Source organism: Carex rostrata, chromosome 1, assembly GCF_964058835.1.
Source record: "Carex rostrata chromosome 1, lpCarRost1.2, whole genome shotgun sequence".
Lineage (NCBI taxonomy): Eukaryota > Viridiplantae > Streptophyta > Magnoliopsida > Poales > Cyperaceae > Carex > Carex rostrata.
Window position 1 is genome coordinate 17,398,804 of NC_135918.1, and position 17,531 is coordinate 17,416,334.

At 29.1% G+C, this 17,531-nt stretch overlaps 1 protein-coding gene across 1 annotated transcript; it reads left to right on the forward strand.

Annotated features, from left to right (window-relative positions):
• The first annotated feature begins 12,573 nt into the window (after nucleotides 1–12,573).
• On the forward strand, nucleotides 12,574–15,037 carry LOC144561852 (thiol protease SEN102-like). Its single transcript, XM_078310954.1, has 4 exons — nucleotides 12,574–13,086; nucleotides 13,398–13,633; nucleotides 14,261–14,401; nucleotides 14,524–15,037. The coding sequence occupies exons 1-4, from the start codon at nucleotides 12,636–12,638 to the stop codon at nucleotides 14,776–14,778; spliced, it is 1,083 nt and encodes a 360-aa protein (XP_078167080.1). The 5' UTR covers nucleotides 12,574–12,635; the 3' UTR covers nucleotides 14,779–15,037.
• The last annotated feature ends 2,494 nt before the right edge of the window (nucleotides 15,038–17,531 follow it).

The following is a 17,531-nucleotide window of genomic DNA, read 5'->3' on the forward strand; positions in this document are numbered from 1 at the left end:
GTTCTGACAGGTGGGACCAACACTTATGCTACGTTGTACAGTGCAGATTGGTCACACGTATTAATTCATATATTTATTTTTCAAAGTTTGTGTACTTTAAAGTAAATTGTGGTGAAATCACAATAAATTAATATTCACTGGAGATTTTACATTAGTCCAAAAAAAAAAATTAGTTACCACCCTCAAATTTCAAAATTATGATATTATTATCGTTCCAAAAAAAAATTCAGAAGTTGTAACCTACATAAATTCAATCTGCGTATTATTTTTGATGTACACAACTTCTACTTATTCTCATTTTTTTAGTCCGAATCTTTATACTTATTCAAAAAAAAAAAAAAAAGTAAGAGATTTGGTGTGTGCATATTGGATCTGCGAACGCACAAAAAATCATCACAGATTTTTCTGATTAATTGGCCGATTAATTTTACTATGGCCAATTATTTCTGATTGTTTCCTGTTAATCGTTTGGCGAGATTCTGTCTGTCCGACGACTAGGGCTGGCAAAAAAATTTGTAGTTCGTGATTCGATTCGAGTTTGATTCGAGTCACATCGATTCGAAATTAGTTCGAACTAAAACGAACCCAACTAGGTTCGGTTCAAAATTAATTCAAACTAGGTCTGGTTCGATCAAAATGGGTTCGCAAATTTTTATGGTTCGAATCTCATAATAACATCGGTTATTCATTTAGCAGATGAAATTAGAATCCAAAATAGAGAGTCATAATTTAACCTAACCGACGCTCCCTAGCTCTCAAAACACTCAGTTCTTGTACGATTACTTGTTTTACTGCATATTTCAGTTCTTATACTTAATCTTTTTTTTACAATTATTTATTGTGATGTATTTTTTCATGAACAATTTTTCAACTTAAAAACACTCGTTTCATACTTTGATGTCACACTAAAGCTCTTTTAGAGTACCGTAGTGGCAATTGTGAGAGTTAATATAGCAGCTATCAGTCTTGCACTTTTTATACTCAATTGGCAGGATTATAGTAGCTAGCAACTAATAAACTAACCCATAATTCATTAGTGTGAATTTGTGAAAGGTAAAAGAAGTGTGAATTGTCTCGCGAGAAGAAAATTAATATATAAATTACCGGTATAACTAGAACTGCTAAAAAAAAATTTTGTTCATAATTCAATTTGACTTCAATTCAAAAAATATCTAGTTTGTAATTAATTCGATTCAAAATTAGTTCGATTTGAAACAAATCAAATCCAATTCGATTCGAATCTTATTCAAATCAAATTCAAACTAAGATTTGATTCTTTGCCACCCCCTACCGACAACTACATACCGTTATTTTATTTACAATTCTGTTTTTAAGAGTATTCTATTGGACGACCAATGAAAAACCACTAATTAGATATCTTTTTATTTTTTATTTTTACCTGAGGCGCTAGCTATACAAAATAATGTGACACCTATTCTAAAAAAGTGTGAATATTCGCATATTTTAAGTATCGTACATATTTCACGCCTTTTGAGTACTTTGTATAAAGTTGACATGATATGTGGCAGCATTTTGTGAAACATTTTTAACAAAAATAGGCAATAATTTACATTGGGCGATGTAAAACATTAAACATTACATATTCCTATCTCAAAATTTACATAATATTAATTAATAAAATTCAAAACTTGTTAAAAAGGATTACAAAATTACCAATAATCACATTTTCAACAAAAACCATGGATCAATGAAAGACTAGACACGTGTATAAGCTTACACAGCTGTTCACATTAATTAATATATCTAAAAAGAGTATAGCAAACATATTTTATAATATTTTTATATTTTTATGAACACGTTGCAAGTCATGCTAACGACTTTGCAATAAATTTATGTGATCAAGAAACCGTAAAGGAAAAAGATAGGAGATGAGGTGTCCATCCTCCCTTTTGTTTGTTTCCTTTTATGGTTTATAAAATATAATAAGGAAAATGCTAATATGCTACGTGTACCAATAAAGAGTTTCTGTGCAACGACTCAATTTCTATTCAAATCAAGTGATTTTTTATCTATCAAAAAAAATATTAAATTTTTTTTTAAAAATGTAAAATTTGGTTTGCAAGTACATATTCATATGGAGATCACGTTGAACTGTTCCGATCGACCGTTAGGATTTTGAAAACTCAAATATTGAACCGTTGCACGGAGGCCCTCTATGCTACGCGTAGCACCGTAGCCAACTCCAGATAGTAATTCATATCTGCTATTTTTTTTAAAAGAAAAGAAATAGAATTATATTGTTTTAATTCTGACCGTTTGATTTAAAATGAAGGAACGTGATTGATCTGAATTAGAATTTTCTTTTTCTTTTAAAAAAGTAAAAGATACCATTTCTCCGAAATTATCGAACTTTTTTTTAATTATCTGAGTAATAAAAATAAGGAAACAAAAATTTTTAAATTTGTATTTGCTACCTGCAAATTCATCATAAAATTTTAAAATATGTATGTGCAAATAAATTATGTCTAATTAAATGCATGTTGGAGGGAAAGAAAAGAAAAGGAAAGGAGATGAGGTGTCCTTCCCTTTTGATTGTTTCCTTCTAGATTTTAAAATAGAGTTCATATCTGTTTTTTTTTTTTAAATTAATTAATTCAGCCCGTTTGATTTAAAACGAACGACCATGATTAATTAGATTTGGAATTTAGGAGATTTTAATATTTTTTTAATATTTTTTTTAACACGTTGCAAGTCACGCCAACGACTTTGCAATAATTTTATGTGACCAATGAATCAATGATCATGAAACAGTAAAGAAAAAAGATAAGAGATATTTGATACCATTTCTCCGAAATGAGATGAGGTGTCCTTCCCTTTTGGAATTCACATTCTGTCCAGTACCTGATAAGGGAATTTTTTATAATTACTAGATCTGGACCGTTCTTTTTAACTTGACACGAATCTCAAAGTACAAAAATACTGTCCCCTATGGTGATCCGAATTTGAAACTGGTTGAGATTTAATCTCAAACCGTAAAGTAAGATTGATTGTTTTAATTCAGACTGTTTGATTTAAAATGAAGGAACTTGATTGATTTGAATTATAATTTAGGAGTATTTTTTATATGCATTTGATCATTTTGGTTTTAGAAAAGTAGGTGATATTATTTCCACCAAAATTATCAAATTTGCTTATTTGATAATATAAATACAATAAAATTATTTTTTTATTTTATTTTATGCTTAAATGCTTAAAGGAAGAACACCTCATCACCTCTCTTTTTCTTTTCTTTCCAATTTTCTCTTTTCTTCCTGAAGAAAAGAGAAAATTGGAAAGAAAAGAAAAAGAGAGGTGATGAGGTGTCCTTCCTTTTGATTGTATGATTTAAAATAGAGTTCATATCTTCTACTGTTTCTAAATAAATAAAATTATACTGTTCCAATTCAGACCGTTGATTTAAGATGAAGAAACATGATTAATTTGATTTAAAATTTAGGATTATATTTTATATTCACTTGATCATTTCAATCGTACGGTCAGATTTAAAATAATATTTTTACTTTTCTTTTCTTCTGTTAGAAAAGTAGATGATATAATTTCCTCCAAAATTATCAAACTTTTCTTATTTGATAATATAAATAAGAAACGAAAATTTCAATTTGCAAATTTTATGAATGGAAAATTTGTATTGCTATCTACAAATTCATGAAACAATAAATTATGTCTCAATGCATGAAAAGGACAGGAGATGAGGTGTCCCTCTTGATTGTTTCCTCATATGGTTTAAAATATGAGTCTATATATTATTATTTTTCAAAAAAAAAAAAATTTATTATTTTAGTTCATTCAGAAGAATCAGTGTTTGGTCTAATGACAAAAAAATACATTTTGAGTGAGAGATAGTGGATTCACAATCCTGATGGAGGTTCTCTGTAGACATTAAATGAAAGTTGGTAGGCTTGATCTTCACCTTTCTTATTCAAAAATTATTTTAAATCAGATCATTTGATTTAAAACGAAGGAACATGATTAATCTTATGTATAATTATGGAGTATTTCAATATACATTTGATCATTTTAATGATATGAACCAATTTTAAATAATATATAGGTGATACCCTTTTCTTCAAAAAAAATTCATACTTTTTTATTTGATAATATAAATAAAAACGAAAATTGCAAAATTTACTAATGGAAAATCTGTATTTTGTATCTGCAAATTCATTGTACAAAATATTACAAAAGCCAATTTGCAAATATTATTTGTAAATAAGTATTTGGGGTTTGGATTGTCAATTTTGTTTTTTAAAATTTTATTAAATAAAACAAAATAAATAGTACCACGCCATGAATCATATATAAAACGTTACAAAATATAAAATATAAAGTATATTCATCTTATAAAACTATTTATACTTTTTTAAATATACGTCTATGATTTAAATTTTGAGTTATTTTTTAACATAATCATATTTTGTATAATTTTTCATATAAGATTCACTCATATACAATATTCCAAAATTTGCATCCTCTGCATTAACATACCGTTTTGAGTTTAGCTGTGGACCATCTGATCAAAATCTCAGCTAATTCAGCCCACACATGTAATGCACGATCCTCTTTAATATTCGTACAAATTTTGATCGGACGATTCAGATCAAAACTCAAATAGTGCGTTAATGCAGAGGATTCCAATATTCCACTGATTTTTTTTCCCTACCATATTCTCAAAAAAATAAAAATAATTAATAGGATTTTTGTAAAAATTATATTTTTAATCCGAAAATAAATTTAATCTGCATTTCCCTTCTAGACGAGGTGCATATTAAGGGCCTGTTCGACTGCCAAGCGGAGACGACAATGAACTTGGATTCGGGTCTAATTTGAATAGTCGAAACACTGTGCGTGTGGAAAAAAAATTAACTGAGTAAATTTTTTTTCCCACAGACACAGTGACACCCGAACAAGCCCTAAATCTGTGAGTTTTTGGCTATTTCTCCCTAAATAGCAGCGCATATTTAAATCTGCGGCCTTGATAAATTTTAATTTTTCTTAAAAACCTATTTATTGTGTTTATTTATTTTTAAAAGATGATAAAAAATTCGGAATATTTCATTGATAAATAAGTCCAAATTCTTTCTAATCAGAAATAAAACAAAGTGCACTTAGAAATTGAGGTGGTCAGGGATGATGGAACTAGTCATAGTGCATTTTGTCTTATCTGATGCCACGTGTACATTTGAAAAAAGATTTGCATGATGGAACAAGACAATAAATTGTGCATTTTTGTCTCCACCAACCAGTCAACCAGCTATGCAAACAACATATCAGTGTGGGTCCCATCTTCATTCTTTTTTTTTTTCTATTTAATCAAAAATAATTTTTAAATTAAAATTTTATACATAAATTATGGAATTTTTTAGAAACCATAAATAGAAAAATAAATTGACCAAACCAACTTGATTGCTTTTTTTTTTTTTTTTATCAAAATCATAAGAACGGAGATGTCATTTCAGTCCCTTTTTTTTGGACCGAATTGTTATTTCGGTCCCAGCTGTTTTCACATATTTCGAGAAAAAAATATGTTAAAAAATTGTGAAAATACTTGGGACCGAATTGACATTTCGGTCAAAAAAAAATATTCCGGGACCGAAATGACAATTCGGTCCTTATGATTTTTGTAAAAAAAAAAAGTAATCATGTTGGTTTCATAATTTTTTTTAAATTATGGTTTATAAAAAAATTCTGATTATGAATTTAAAAAAATATATATATATTTTGAAACATTTTGTCCAGGTGGGAAATTTTTCCTTTGAAGATTCTGTAATTTTATTAGTAATAAATTGCATTATAAGAGAATTCAGTTATAATATGAAGTGAAAATTTAAAACGACAGAATATTATTTTTGTGTTTTTTTTTATTTGTTAACTGTGATATATAACCAAATGAATCGTTTGGTTGGGCCGTGGGCCAGGTCTAATATTTGGTTTTACCAACCCAAAAATTTTAGAAGAATGAGCTAATTTAATTACTTTCAATTTTTTTAAGTTTCTGGTATATATATATTGTTTTTTAGAAAGACTAATTATCAAGTTTTTAGTTATATATTAATACTTATATGGAACTTTTCATTTATATTTTAAACTTATGACCTCTCATGCAAGAAGAACATTACTTTAATTGCTATATCAAAGACTGGTTTTTCTGATGTGAAATTATTCTGAACATTTTTTCTATCATTGTGATAGGTACACTTGGTCTGATATTAGAACATATATATTTTTTCAATTTTTTTTTATGTTTGAGAATTATGAAATTGATTAATACATTTGAAAAATAGAAATATTTTATTTCATTGCTGTTCTGGTACCTTACATACACCTGATTTGCACCTGTTCTAAGAAATAATTAATGCTTATTTATTTATTTATTTTCTTTTGCAAGGTTGTTGTTTCTACACAAAGGAAAGATAATATGAGAAGCAATGGCAAGATGAATTCATGACATCCACAAATTTTATTGTTTGACAGGTACATATGCTTGCATTTATTTCTTGCAGTTTGTTTCAAATATTTCTTTTTGGTAAACTATTGGAATAGAGAAAAAGTGAAATTTGAAATAAGTTTTAATTTTTTTACTATTTTGATCGTCTGTTCGGTTGATGGTGGAAGAACATTGGTAAACGAGCCAATTTAATTTTTTAAAAAATTCAATTATTTTATTCCACCTTTGTCATAAAATAGAGAATTGGCTCATAGAGAAACAGAAGAGGGACCAAAATGTAAAAAACAAAGATTTGATTGTAAAAGCTTGAAAATCAATTCCACTTTTCCTAATTTCTCAATTCCATTCATTTCTTTTTCTTATTCGGCAGCAATAGAATATATTTTCTATTTTATTCCTCTATTTCACTCTTACCGAACTAGAATAGTTACATATCAATTTGTGGTGGATTAATAGTTAGGGAATTAAAAATATTTTTGGTTATTTATACAATCAGATTACAATGAAGGAAATGAAATGAGAATAACTTATGTATAAAGTCTTATTATATTGGGAAAAATTACTTTCAAATTTAATCGTATTTTTAAGGTTGAGATGTGATATATATCTTATATTTTTTTTTTCTGAAAATTTGGAACAATTGGATTGGAGTGAAAAATAAGAAACTAAATTTTGTGGGCCCGGCATGGTAGTGGAAACATCCCAAATTAAATAAATGCATGCTAAGTTGCTAAGTAGGTAAACCAACATAATAGTTTAACAAATCTTGCACTTCTAAGCAACAAAGAAAAAGGAGCTCAGAGTGTGAATTGAATCAAGGGGTTGTGTTGAGATGTTTCTTCAAGTAAAAATGCAAAATATAATATTTGAAATTATAGAATGGGGTTGAAATTAAGTTTTTTTTTTTTTACATTTTTTTTACTATTATTAATTTAAATAAAATTAATTATTCCAAACCGTCGTGTAGTAATATTTTTTGCTTATCTAAAAGAAAAAAAAGTTTTAAAATGTAAAATTTGATTTATAAACAAAATTTAATATGTAAATCAAGGACAACTTTTTTTGGATTTGAGATATGAAATAAATACAACGGCATCATTAATTTACAAAATACCTTAAGCCAACTTGGTCTAATTTTAAATTTTCAAACTGAAACCAAGCGGAAGTTATAATTCGGTTTTATAAAACAAACCACACCGAACTATTAAACCGAAAATGGTCCAAACTAATTCAATTCGGTTCAAACCGACTAAACCAGACCCAATGAACACCCCTAGCTAAATAGCTATTTAAATAGGAATTCAGATCCGGTGAAGTAACTCAATCTTTGAGTTTTAAATTGAAGCCGTCCGATTTGAATCCGCGATAATCTATTCAAAGTGAAGCGCACACATCCCAAGAGATGAATTTGAATCGTCAAACAATCTCAAACAATAAATTCAAATCAGACGGTTCCGATCCAAAATACAAAGATTGTGTTACTTTAGGAGATCCGGGCCCATTTAAATAAGACCTTCATTCAGATTTTGACAATGTTTTTTTTTTTTTTTTTCAAATTTTTGAGATGGAATCTGGGAGACAGCGACTAACAACATGTGTAGATGCCAAATTCCTTTAGCGTGTCGTCTAATCTTGGAAAAAAAGGGGATAAAATCCTAATAAATTCCTTTATGCATTATTGCAATCCTGTTATTATTGTTGCGGTTCTATTTTTTTTTTGGAATAGAATAATGTTTTTTATTTAATTTATCATTTTTTAATACTATGAATGAAAAACGAATAGAGTTAAAATAAATGTCTTATTAGTTTTGTGCTCATCATGCCTCATTATCTCTATTTTTAAAGTCTAAATAATCGATCATGATCTTCATACTAAAATGTGCTTGGATAACAAATTTTATAATTTTTATAATTTTTATAATTTTTTTACTAATTGTTTTTAGAATTTTTTTTCACTAATTGTTTAGAGAGGTACAAAATCACTATTTGTGAATGATCCAAAATATTCTAAAAACGGCGATTTTGTATCTATCATAAAAGATAGCAAAAAACTTTTAAAAAATATAAAATGTTGTATTTAAGCATATTTTAATATGAAAATTATATTAAGTAGCTCAGATTAACTATACTTTGAAAATAAAGATAACAATATTAGAGCATAATATGACAGAAAACTAATAAGACATTTTAATTCTCCTCATTAAAAATTAGTAAAAATGGGTCCAAACTTATTTACACCTAACTAACTAATTGATGTCTTTGTAAAAAAAAGAAAAAGAAAAAGAAAAAGAAAAAGCAATTTGATGTAATTAAGAAAGAAAAAAAAGGTGGCAATGAATCAATCAATCAATGTCATATCTCTTTATTGCTTGCTGCCTTGTTGGACACAAAGAACAAAAGTTGCCCAAGTTCTCTCTCTCTCTCTCTTGAATAGAGTGATGAACTGTCAATGCATCTTTGACTATTTTGAGATTGCTTCTCCTCTGTCTCTCTCTCAAAAGGTATTTGTTTTGGATAAATTAATTATGTAATCATAATATTAGCCAATATTGTGTTCACACATTCAAACATATTTTTTTGGAAAGAATAATGAACAGTCCTAATTTATGTATTGATATTTAAAAAAAAAATCCATATATTTTTTTTTTTTTATGTTGGGCTTTCACTGAATTTAATTTTGTGTAATTGGTAGCAGTGAACTCATGCTTAATCAATTATTGAGTGATATGCATATTGCTTTGTATCTTTATTTTCAAAGTTCAATGGTCAATTTAAATCATTAATCATGATTTTTATATGAATCTGTACCTGCATATCAGATTATATATATTTTTTACTATTTTTTTTAATTAGGTAGAAAATCACCTGATTTAAAATTCTCAAGCATTAAAAAACAATGGTTTTCTACTTATAAAAATGATCTAAAAATTCTAAAAAAATATAAATTTTGTTCGAGTACATTTTTATATAGAAATCTTTAACATTTCAGATCGATTGTTTCAACTTTAAAAATAAAGATATAAATCTATAGCACGGGTCGATTAATGGTATGTATATTGCCATAGCCTCACTCTTAATTATTTGCTTAAAACAAAATCACTGAAAAATTAATTTACAGCTGCGGGTTCATTACCACAAATAAATTGAACAAGTTTGGAGAAATATCTCCTTAATTAACAATTTTCACCTCTTATAAAAATCAAAATCATAAGCCCCTTTTGGTGTGCAAAGTTTGCTATAAATCGAGTTAAAATTCTCCGCAAAATACGGACTTTATTCAAATTTCCATCTTTTGTGGAGTGCACAATGTAAACTTTTACTTGATGTAACCTTCATTTCCTTTCGGACAAAGCAACAAACAAAAAGGAAACAAAAGAAAAAAAAATTCTAACATGATATAAACTAAAGTTGTATATATTACAGCCAACCAATTTATAAGAAAAAAAAAAATTCTACATATAAACATCAGCAGGCAGAGTGTAATTCGGTGTCACTAAAAAAGAGTGTAATTAGATCCCTCCTTTCTCTCTCTATATATATAGAGAGAGAAAGAGACTAATGTGCATTCGTATGCATATGACCCGATATGCATACAGTCCAAATTTGAAATTTCAAAATCCAAAACATCGATCCGAACCGTTCATCTTGTTCTCCATATTAATATGTGCTGGGAGACCAAAATTTACATTTTTCTGAATTTTTTTACTATTTATTAAGCTACTTTGAAAATTGTTGATCCAATGGTGGCCGCTGATTTTACTGTTTTGTTAAGCCACCGTTAGATCAACAATTTTGTAAAATACTTAATAAATAGTAAAAAAATTTAGAAAATGTAAAATTTGGTCTCCAAGCACATATTAATATGGAGAACAAGATGAACTGTTCAGATCGACGTTTTAGATTTTGAAATTTCAAATTTGAACCGTATGCATATCAGACCATATGCATACGAATGCACATTAGTCTCTATATACACATATATACCATTTTTTAATTTATGTATAAAGAGGAGACCTAATTGATGTACCAAATGGATAAATTAATGGAGAATACAGGCACCGAAAAGTTTATCAAGCTGGAAATCATTTATCCTTTTTTGGTTCTATGATTGAAACAACTATCCAACATTATTCTTTGATGAGTAAATTTTTATAGCCGTACATGACTAGCTTTCTATTCACGTGAGAATGTCGGTTCCACCTTTATTTCATTTCATTAAGGTAATTAGCATTGAATGAGGCTACGGTGCTTTCTTTGCATAGGAAAATGTGGATCAGTTACAGTTTGTGTGCAGTGAATTTAAATTAGGGCACAGGATTACAGAATGGGAATGAAAATGGAAATAGAAATTCACTTTTGAAAAAGTGGGAACCCACGGGTACAGAATACACGGGATTAATTATGGGAATATGAGAAAATGAGTGTTCGTTTGTATCATGGGATTAATTGTGGGAAATCTTTATTTATTTTAAAATATGTATATTTATTTAATTGTTTTAGTTTAGTTTAGTTATAAATGATTTTTTATTTAATTTCTATTTTTGAATAGTATAGCATTCTGTTCTGTATTGATTTTTTAAATTATACTAATGAAATTAAATAAAATTGATTAAATAATAATATTAAAAGGATGAACCATTTCTAATAAAAAATATTACTAGAATGGTACAAATAAAATAAAAAAATTTTATAAAAAAATTAAAAAATAAGAAAACAACAATTAAAAACATTTACAAAAAATAAACATTTATAAACAAACAAACAAGCATTTAAAATATATAATTACAAAAATTAGAAAACAAACAAACATTTAATTATCGATTATTATTTTATAATATATATATATATATATATATATATATATATTAATTAAATACGAAGTATTTAATGAAATGGAATAAATAAAATAAGAAATATTTATAAACAAATAAATAAAACAATTAAGAAAACATAAACATTTAATAAAAATTTATAAAAAATAATAATTTTTATATACATTTATAGACAAAATATTTAAGATGTGTTGTAAAAAAAAAGATTTATAAATATGTAATTAAAAAAAATATATAAAAACATTACTTATTAATTATAATATATTTATTTATAAACATTTATAAATATAAGTGGCAACTAACTTTGAAAATATGTGCTAGGATATTCAATATAGCAACTAACATGTGGGGGCAGATTCAAATATGTGATTAAATACGTCTGTCCGGATCGAACCATTATTAATCCCACAATAGAAAAGAGACAAAGGGGAGGACCTTATATATAGATCATAGTGAGAACTTGGTAGATGACAAAATCAGAAAGAGAAAGAAAAGTTGTTCACGTGGGTGAGAGAGAAAAAAAAAACAATTTTAAAAGTTGTAGTGTGGGCCCAGTCAAGAGAGAAAAGGAATGGGAAGAAAAAAATGCACTCCAAGCTCCGTTTTTTGTTCCTACAAATTTACACTGATATAGGAATTAGTGTAGGAAATAAAATGGGAATAATAAAAAAAATCATGTACAGCCAAACAGCTTTGGGAATTTAAATAGGAATTAGTACAAATTTCAACCAAATCCCGTGGGAATGGAGACTGCCGAACAGGCCCTTAATGTATTTTAGTGTCATATTTAATGTATTTTGATTCAGCAGTTTAAATATGCGAACTAATTTTTTTAATTTTGTAGGTTTAGAGATATTTAATGTCATAAAAAAAACTATATTTTTTTTAAAGATATTGAATAATAACTGAGTGAATTAGAATCAATTATAACATATTTACCAGTTCTAGAGAGAGATAGAGATGTACCTGCCTATATAATATTAATTTAGTAAATTAATATTATTCAAGAGGCACACTTAAGTTATTATAATTACAAATAAATATAATTAAAATAATTTATTACAAAAAGTTTTAAAAACTTAATAATTATATAAATGCTAACGGATATGAGTATGGTTGTGTGCGTTAAAAGATGGCAACCCATTATTTCAATTAATGTAGTTTCTATTTATGTTGCTATATGTTACCCACAAGCAACATCAAACTTCATATATACATCCAAATTTCTCTATATACATGCTTCCAATTATATATACACACATAAACCTCTCAACCATACATTGTACCCTCACAAAGTTTTCATCAGTAAATTAATTAATTAAAACCACCTTTTCTAAATGGCCAAGGTTCTCTTTCTCTTTGCTACTCTCCTTGCACTAACCCTAGCAATAAAACACACCCAATGCATTCCTTTCGACGACAAAGACGTCGAATCCGACGAAACCCTCTGGCAATTGTACGAGAAATGGCGTCAACACCACACCGTCTCGAGAGACATGAACGATAAACATAAACGGTTCAATGTGTTCAAAGAGAATGTCAAATACATCCATGAGGTGAACAAAAAGGATAAACCGTATAAACTCGCATTGAACAAGTTTGCCGACATGACGAGGGAGGAGTTTAGGCAGACGTATGCCGGGTCTAAGATCCACCATCACGTGAGGTTGCGAGGGGCCCCGCGTGGCAGTGAGGGTTTCATGTATGAGAATGTGGAGAGCGTGCCGGCATCTGTCGATTGGCGACAGAAGGGCGCCGTTACTGCAGTGAAGAACCAAGGCCAATGTGGTGAGTTAATTAATTTCTCTATAAATTAACAATAATGACAATATATATATATACACTTATTTCAATTTATCATCCAAAGTTCCAAACTATATTTTGTGAGAAATACACATAATTAAAGTTTCATAACGATGCCAAACTATATATATTTTATAATTGATAATTAAATATTGATATATTATGTACCTTGCGTACAAAGTTGGCAAAAAGTTTTCAAAACCACAAATGAAATGGGATTGAGGTTTTCAATTCCAAATTCAATTTTAACCATAATTCCTGGATTAAAATTGACAAATATTTTTTATTAATTTTAGGAAGCTGCTGGGCCTTCTCAACAGTGGTAGCAGTTGAGGGGATAAATCAAATAAAAACCAAGGAATTGATTTCTCTGTCAGAGCAACAATTAGTCAATTGTGATACCAGTGAAAACCATGGATGCAATGGAGGTCTCATGGATTATGCATTTGAATATATCAAGAAAAATGGTGGCATTACCACAGAGAAGAGCTATCCTTATGTCGCCAATAAACAATCATGCGACAATTCCCTGGTACGTTACTATATACCAAATTCTTTATATATATATATTTTTTCAAATAATATTTTCTACTCAGATTAAACCAGTCAGTGGTATGGTGACTGTTCTTGGTTGCTCAAGTTTTTTTACATTGTTTTAATGGTTTTCTTCATTTTGAAATTTGAATGGAGCTCAATTAATTTATTGATTGTTAATTAAGGATTCATTTTTAGGAGGAATGACAAAATACCCTCTTGGTACTGGTATGATGTATCTTAGTAATTTCAGCAGTGTTCTGAATACTGGTACGATGTATCTTGGTACTGGTTTGGAACAATTCATACATGATTATATATAAACAACTCTTATTAAACTGAAATGTCATAATTAATTAAAAGGTAATCATTTATTTGTCAAATAATATTTCTAATCAGATTAAACCAGTAAGTGGTACAGGTACAGGTACCAGTTATTGGTTGCTGAAGCTATTTAAGGATTAAATTCTAGGAGGAATGAGAAAAATACCCTCTTGTTACTGGTTTTGCACAATTTATACTTGCTCATATATAAACAACTCTTGATTAGAATGGTAATTAACTTTTGGTATTGAATTGAAATGTCATAATTGATTAAAGTAATATTTTATTTTATTTTTCTCAGGAGAAATCTCAGGTGGTGACGATTGACGGGTACCAGGATGTACCGAGAAACAATGAAAATTCTTTACTAAAGGCCGTGGCGAACCAACCCGTCTCCGTTGCTATTGAAGCAAGTGGCTCCAATTTCCAGTTTTACTCTGAGGTTTGTACCATAAAAATTACATTCTGAGGTTTGTACCATAAAAAATGGTACCGTACCGACCAAAATTACAATCTTTTTATTGAGCCAACCACTAAGCATTTCATGTTACATAAATAACACAGGGTGTGTTCACCGGAGAGTGTGGGACCGACCTAGACCACGGCGTGGCGATCGTAGGCTATGGAACCACGCAAGATGGAACCAAATATTGGATTGTAAAGAACTCGTGGGGCCCGGAGTGGGGCGAAGGAGGTTACATCAGGATGAAACGAGGTGTCAAGGCCAAGACAGGCTTATGTGGCATTGCCATGGAGGCGTCTTATCCTGTCAAAACCTCGCCGAATCCATCGCATTCGTCTCTCAAAGACGAGCTCTAGATGCATATATAATTGTACAAAAGATTATACAATGTTTGATGAATTACTTACACATGAGTTCCTCCTGCTGCTGTGGGGTTCTCATTCTCTGTGTATGTTTTATTTTAAAAGAAATAGATAAAAATAATTGGATTTATTATTGTTATTTTGGATAATTCTCTTTGTTACAGAAGTGTATTAGCTAAGTTACCTGAAGTGTCAATTATAATTGAAAGGGAAAATTAAAAATGAGATTTTTCATCAGGTCATTTCTCCAAAATTTCATATTCCAAGAAATTGAATTCATTTGTAAGGATACAATTAGGCACTACCAGAATTATTTGCATGTCTTTATGTGGTTTAAATAAATTAGTATTAAGAGTAGAACTAGGGTGCTCTTAAGCTCACCAAAGTTTTGGTAAGCTTAACTCTAAAACTCATCAAATTGATTTCAAATGACGAATCCGAACCGTTGAAACCCGCCTACCTTACGTGTGATGCATCTACATGTGAAATTTTTAAACATTCGAATTAATTTAGTATAAAGTCAAGCGGTCAAAATTAGAAGGTTAATAAATTAATTTTAGTGCATTCATTTTTTGAACGTTTTTTGACCGCTTGACTTTATACTAAATTAATTCGAATGTTTAAAAATTTCATATGTAGATGCATCACACGTAAGGTAGGCGAGTTTCAACGGTTCGGATTCATCATTTAAAACTGATTTGATGAGTTTTAGAGTTAAGCTCACCAAAACTTTGGTGAGCTTAAGAGCAACCTAGTTCTACTCTCTCTCTCTCTCTCTCTCTCTCTCTATATATATATATATAGAGTAGAACTAGGGTGTTCTTAAGCTCACCAAAGTGTTTGGTGAGCTTGACTCTAAAACCCATTAAATCGATTTTAAATGACGAATCCGAACCGTTAGAATCCGCCTATCTTACGTGTGATGTGTCTACATGTGAAATTTTTAAACATTTGAATTAGTTTAGTATAAAGTCAATCGGTCAAAATTAGAAGGTTAATAAATTAATTTTAGTGCATTCATTTTTTGAACGTTTTTTGACCGCTTGACTTTATACTAAATTAATTCGAATGTTTAAAAATTTCACATGTAGACGCATCATACGTAAGGTAGACGGGTTTCAACGGTTCGGATTCGTCATTTGAAATTGATTTAATGGGTTTTAGAGTCAAGCTCACCAAACATTTGGTGATCTTAAGAGCACCCTAGTTCTACTCATATATATATATATATAGAGTTAGGCTGGGGTGCTATGGATAGCATAGAGGCCTCTATGCTACGGCTCAATATTCGAGTTTTCAAAATCCAAACGGTCGATCCGAACCGTTCATCTTATTCTCCATATTAATATCTGCTTGGAGACCAAATTTTACATTTTTCTGAATTTTTTTACTATTTATTAAGTATTTTACAAAATTGTTGATCCAACGGTGGCTGCACAAAACAGTAAAACCGTTGGATTAGCGATTTTCAAAGTGGCTTAATAAATAGTAAAAAAATTCAGAAAATTATAAAATTTGGTTTCCAAGCAGATATTAATATGGAGAATAAGATGAACGGTTCGGATCGATCGTTTGGATTTTAAAAACTTGAATATTGAGCCGTAGCACTGGAGGCCACTATGCTATCCATAGCACCCCAGCCTAACTATATATATATATATATATATATATATATATATATATATATATATGGATTTGGCTACGGTGCTATGGCTCAATATTCAAGTTTTCAAAATCCTAACGGTCGATCCGAACTTGTTCATCTTGTTCTCCATATTAATATGTGTTTGGAGACCAAATTTTACATTTTTTGGAAATTTTTTACTACTTTTTTAGATTTATTGAAAATCGTTGTTTTTCAAACAAATATGGACCATAAAAAACAGTGATATTCAATAAATCTAAAAAAATAGTAAATTTTTTTAAAAAAATGTAAAATTTGGTCTCCAAACACATATTAATACGGAGAACAAGATGAACGGTTCGGATCGACCGTTAGGATTTTGAAAACTCGAATATTGAGCCGTAGCACCGTAGCCCTCTATGCAACCCATAGCACCGTAGCCAAATCCACACACACACACACACACACACACATATGAGTAGAACTAGGGTGTTCTTAAGCTCACCAAAGTATTTGGTGAGCTTATTTCCAAAAACCATCAAATCGGTTTCAAATGACGAATTCGAACCGTTGAAATCCGCCTACCTTACGAGTGATGCGTCTACATGTGAAAATTTTAAACATTCGAATTAAACACTTTGGTGAGCTTAAGAACACCCTAGTTCTACTCTCTATATATAGAGAGAGTAAAGCTACCATATATTGCAATGCATAAACATTTTTGTGCATTGAACTATGATCACCGAATTCAAAGTCCAAATGACCGATCCAAACTGTTCATCTTGCTTTCCATATTCATATGTGTTTGGAGACCAAATTTTACATTTTTTGAATTTTTTTTACTATTTATTAAGTTACTTTGAAAATCGCTGATCCAATAGTGCCTTTTGATTTTTTTACTATTTATAGTGCAATGTATGGTAGCCTTACTTTCTCTCTATATATATATACATTTTTTTTTTGTAATTTTGCTAAATGTATTGACCTGAAATAGTTTAAAAAAAGTTATCAAGAGAAGTAGCTTCATAAAAATTTACTCTAATGAAAGAACTAGCAATATCTATATACTAGCTCAAAACTATTAATTTGGCACAATTTTGCCTTTATTTTTTCTTTTGTAAAA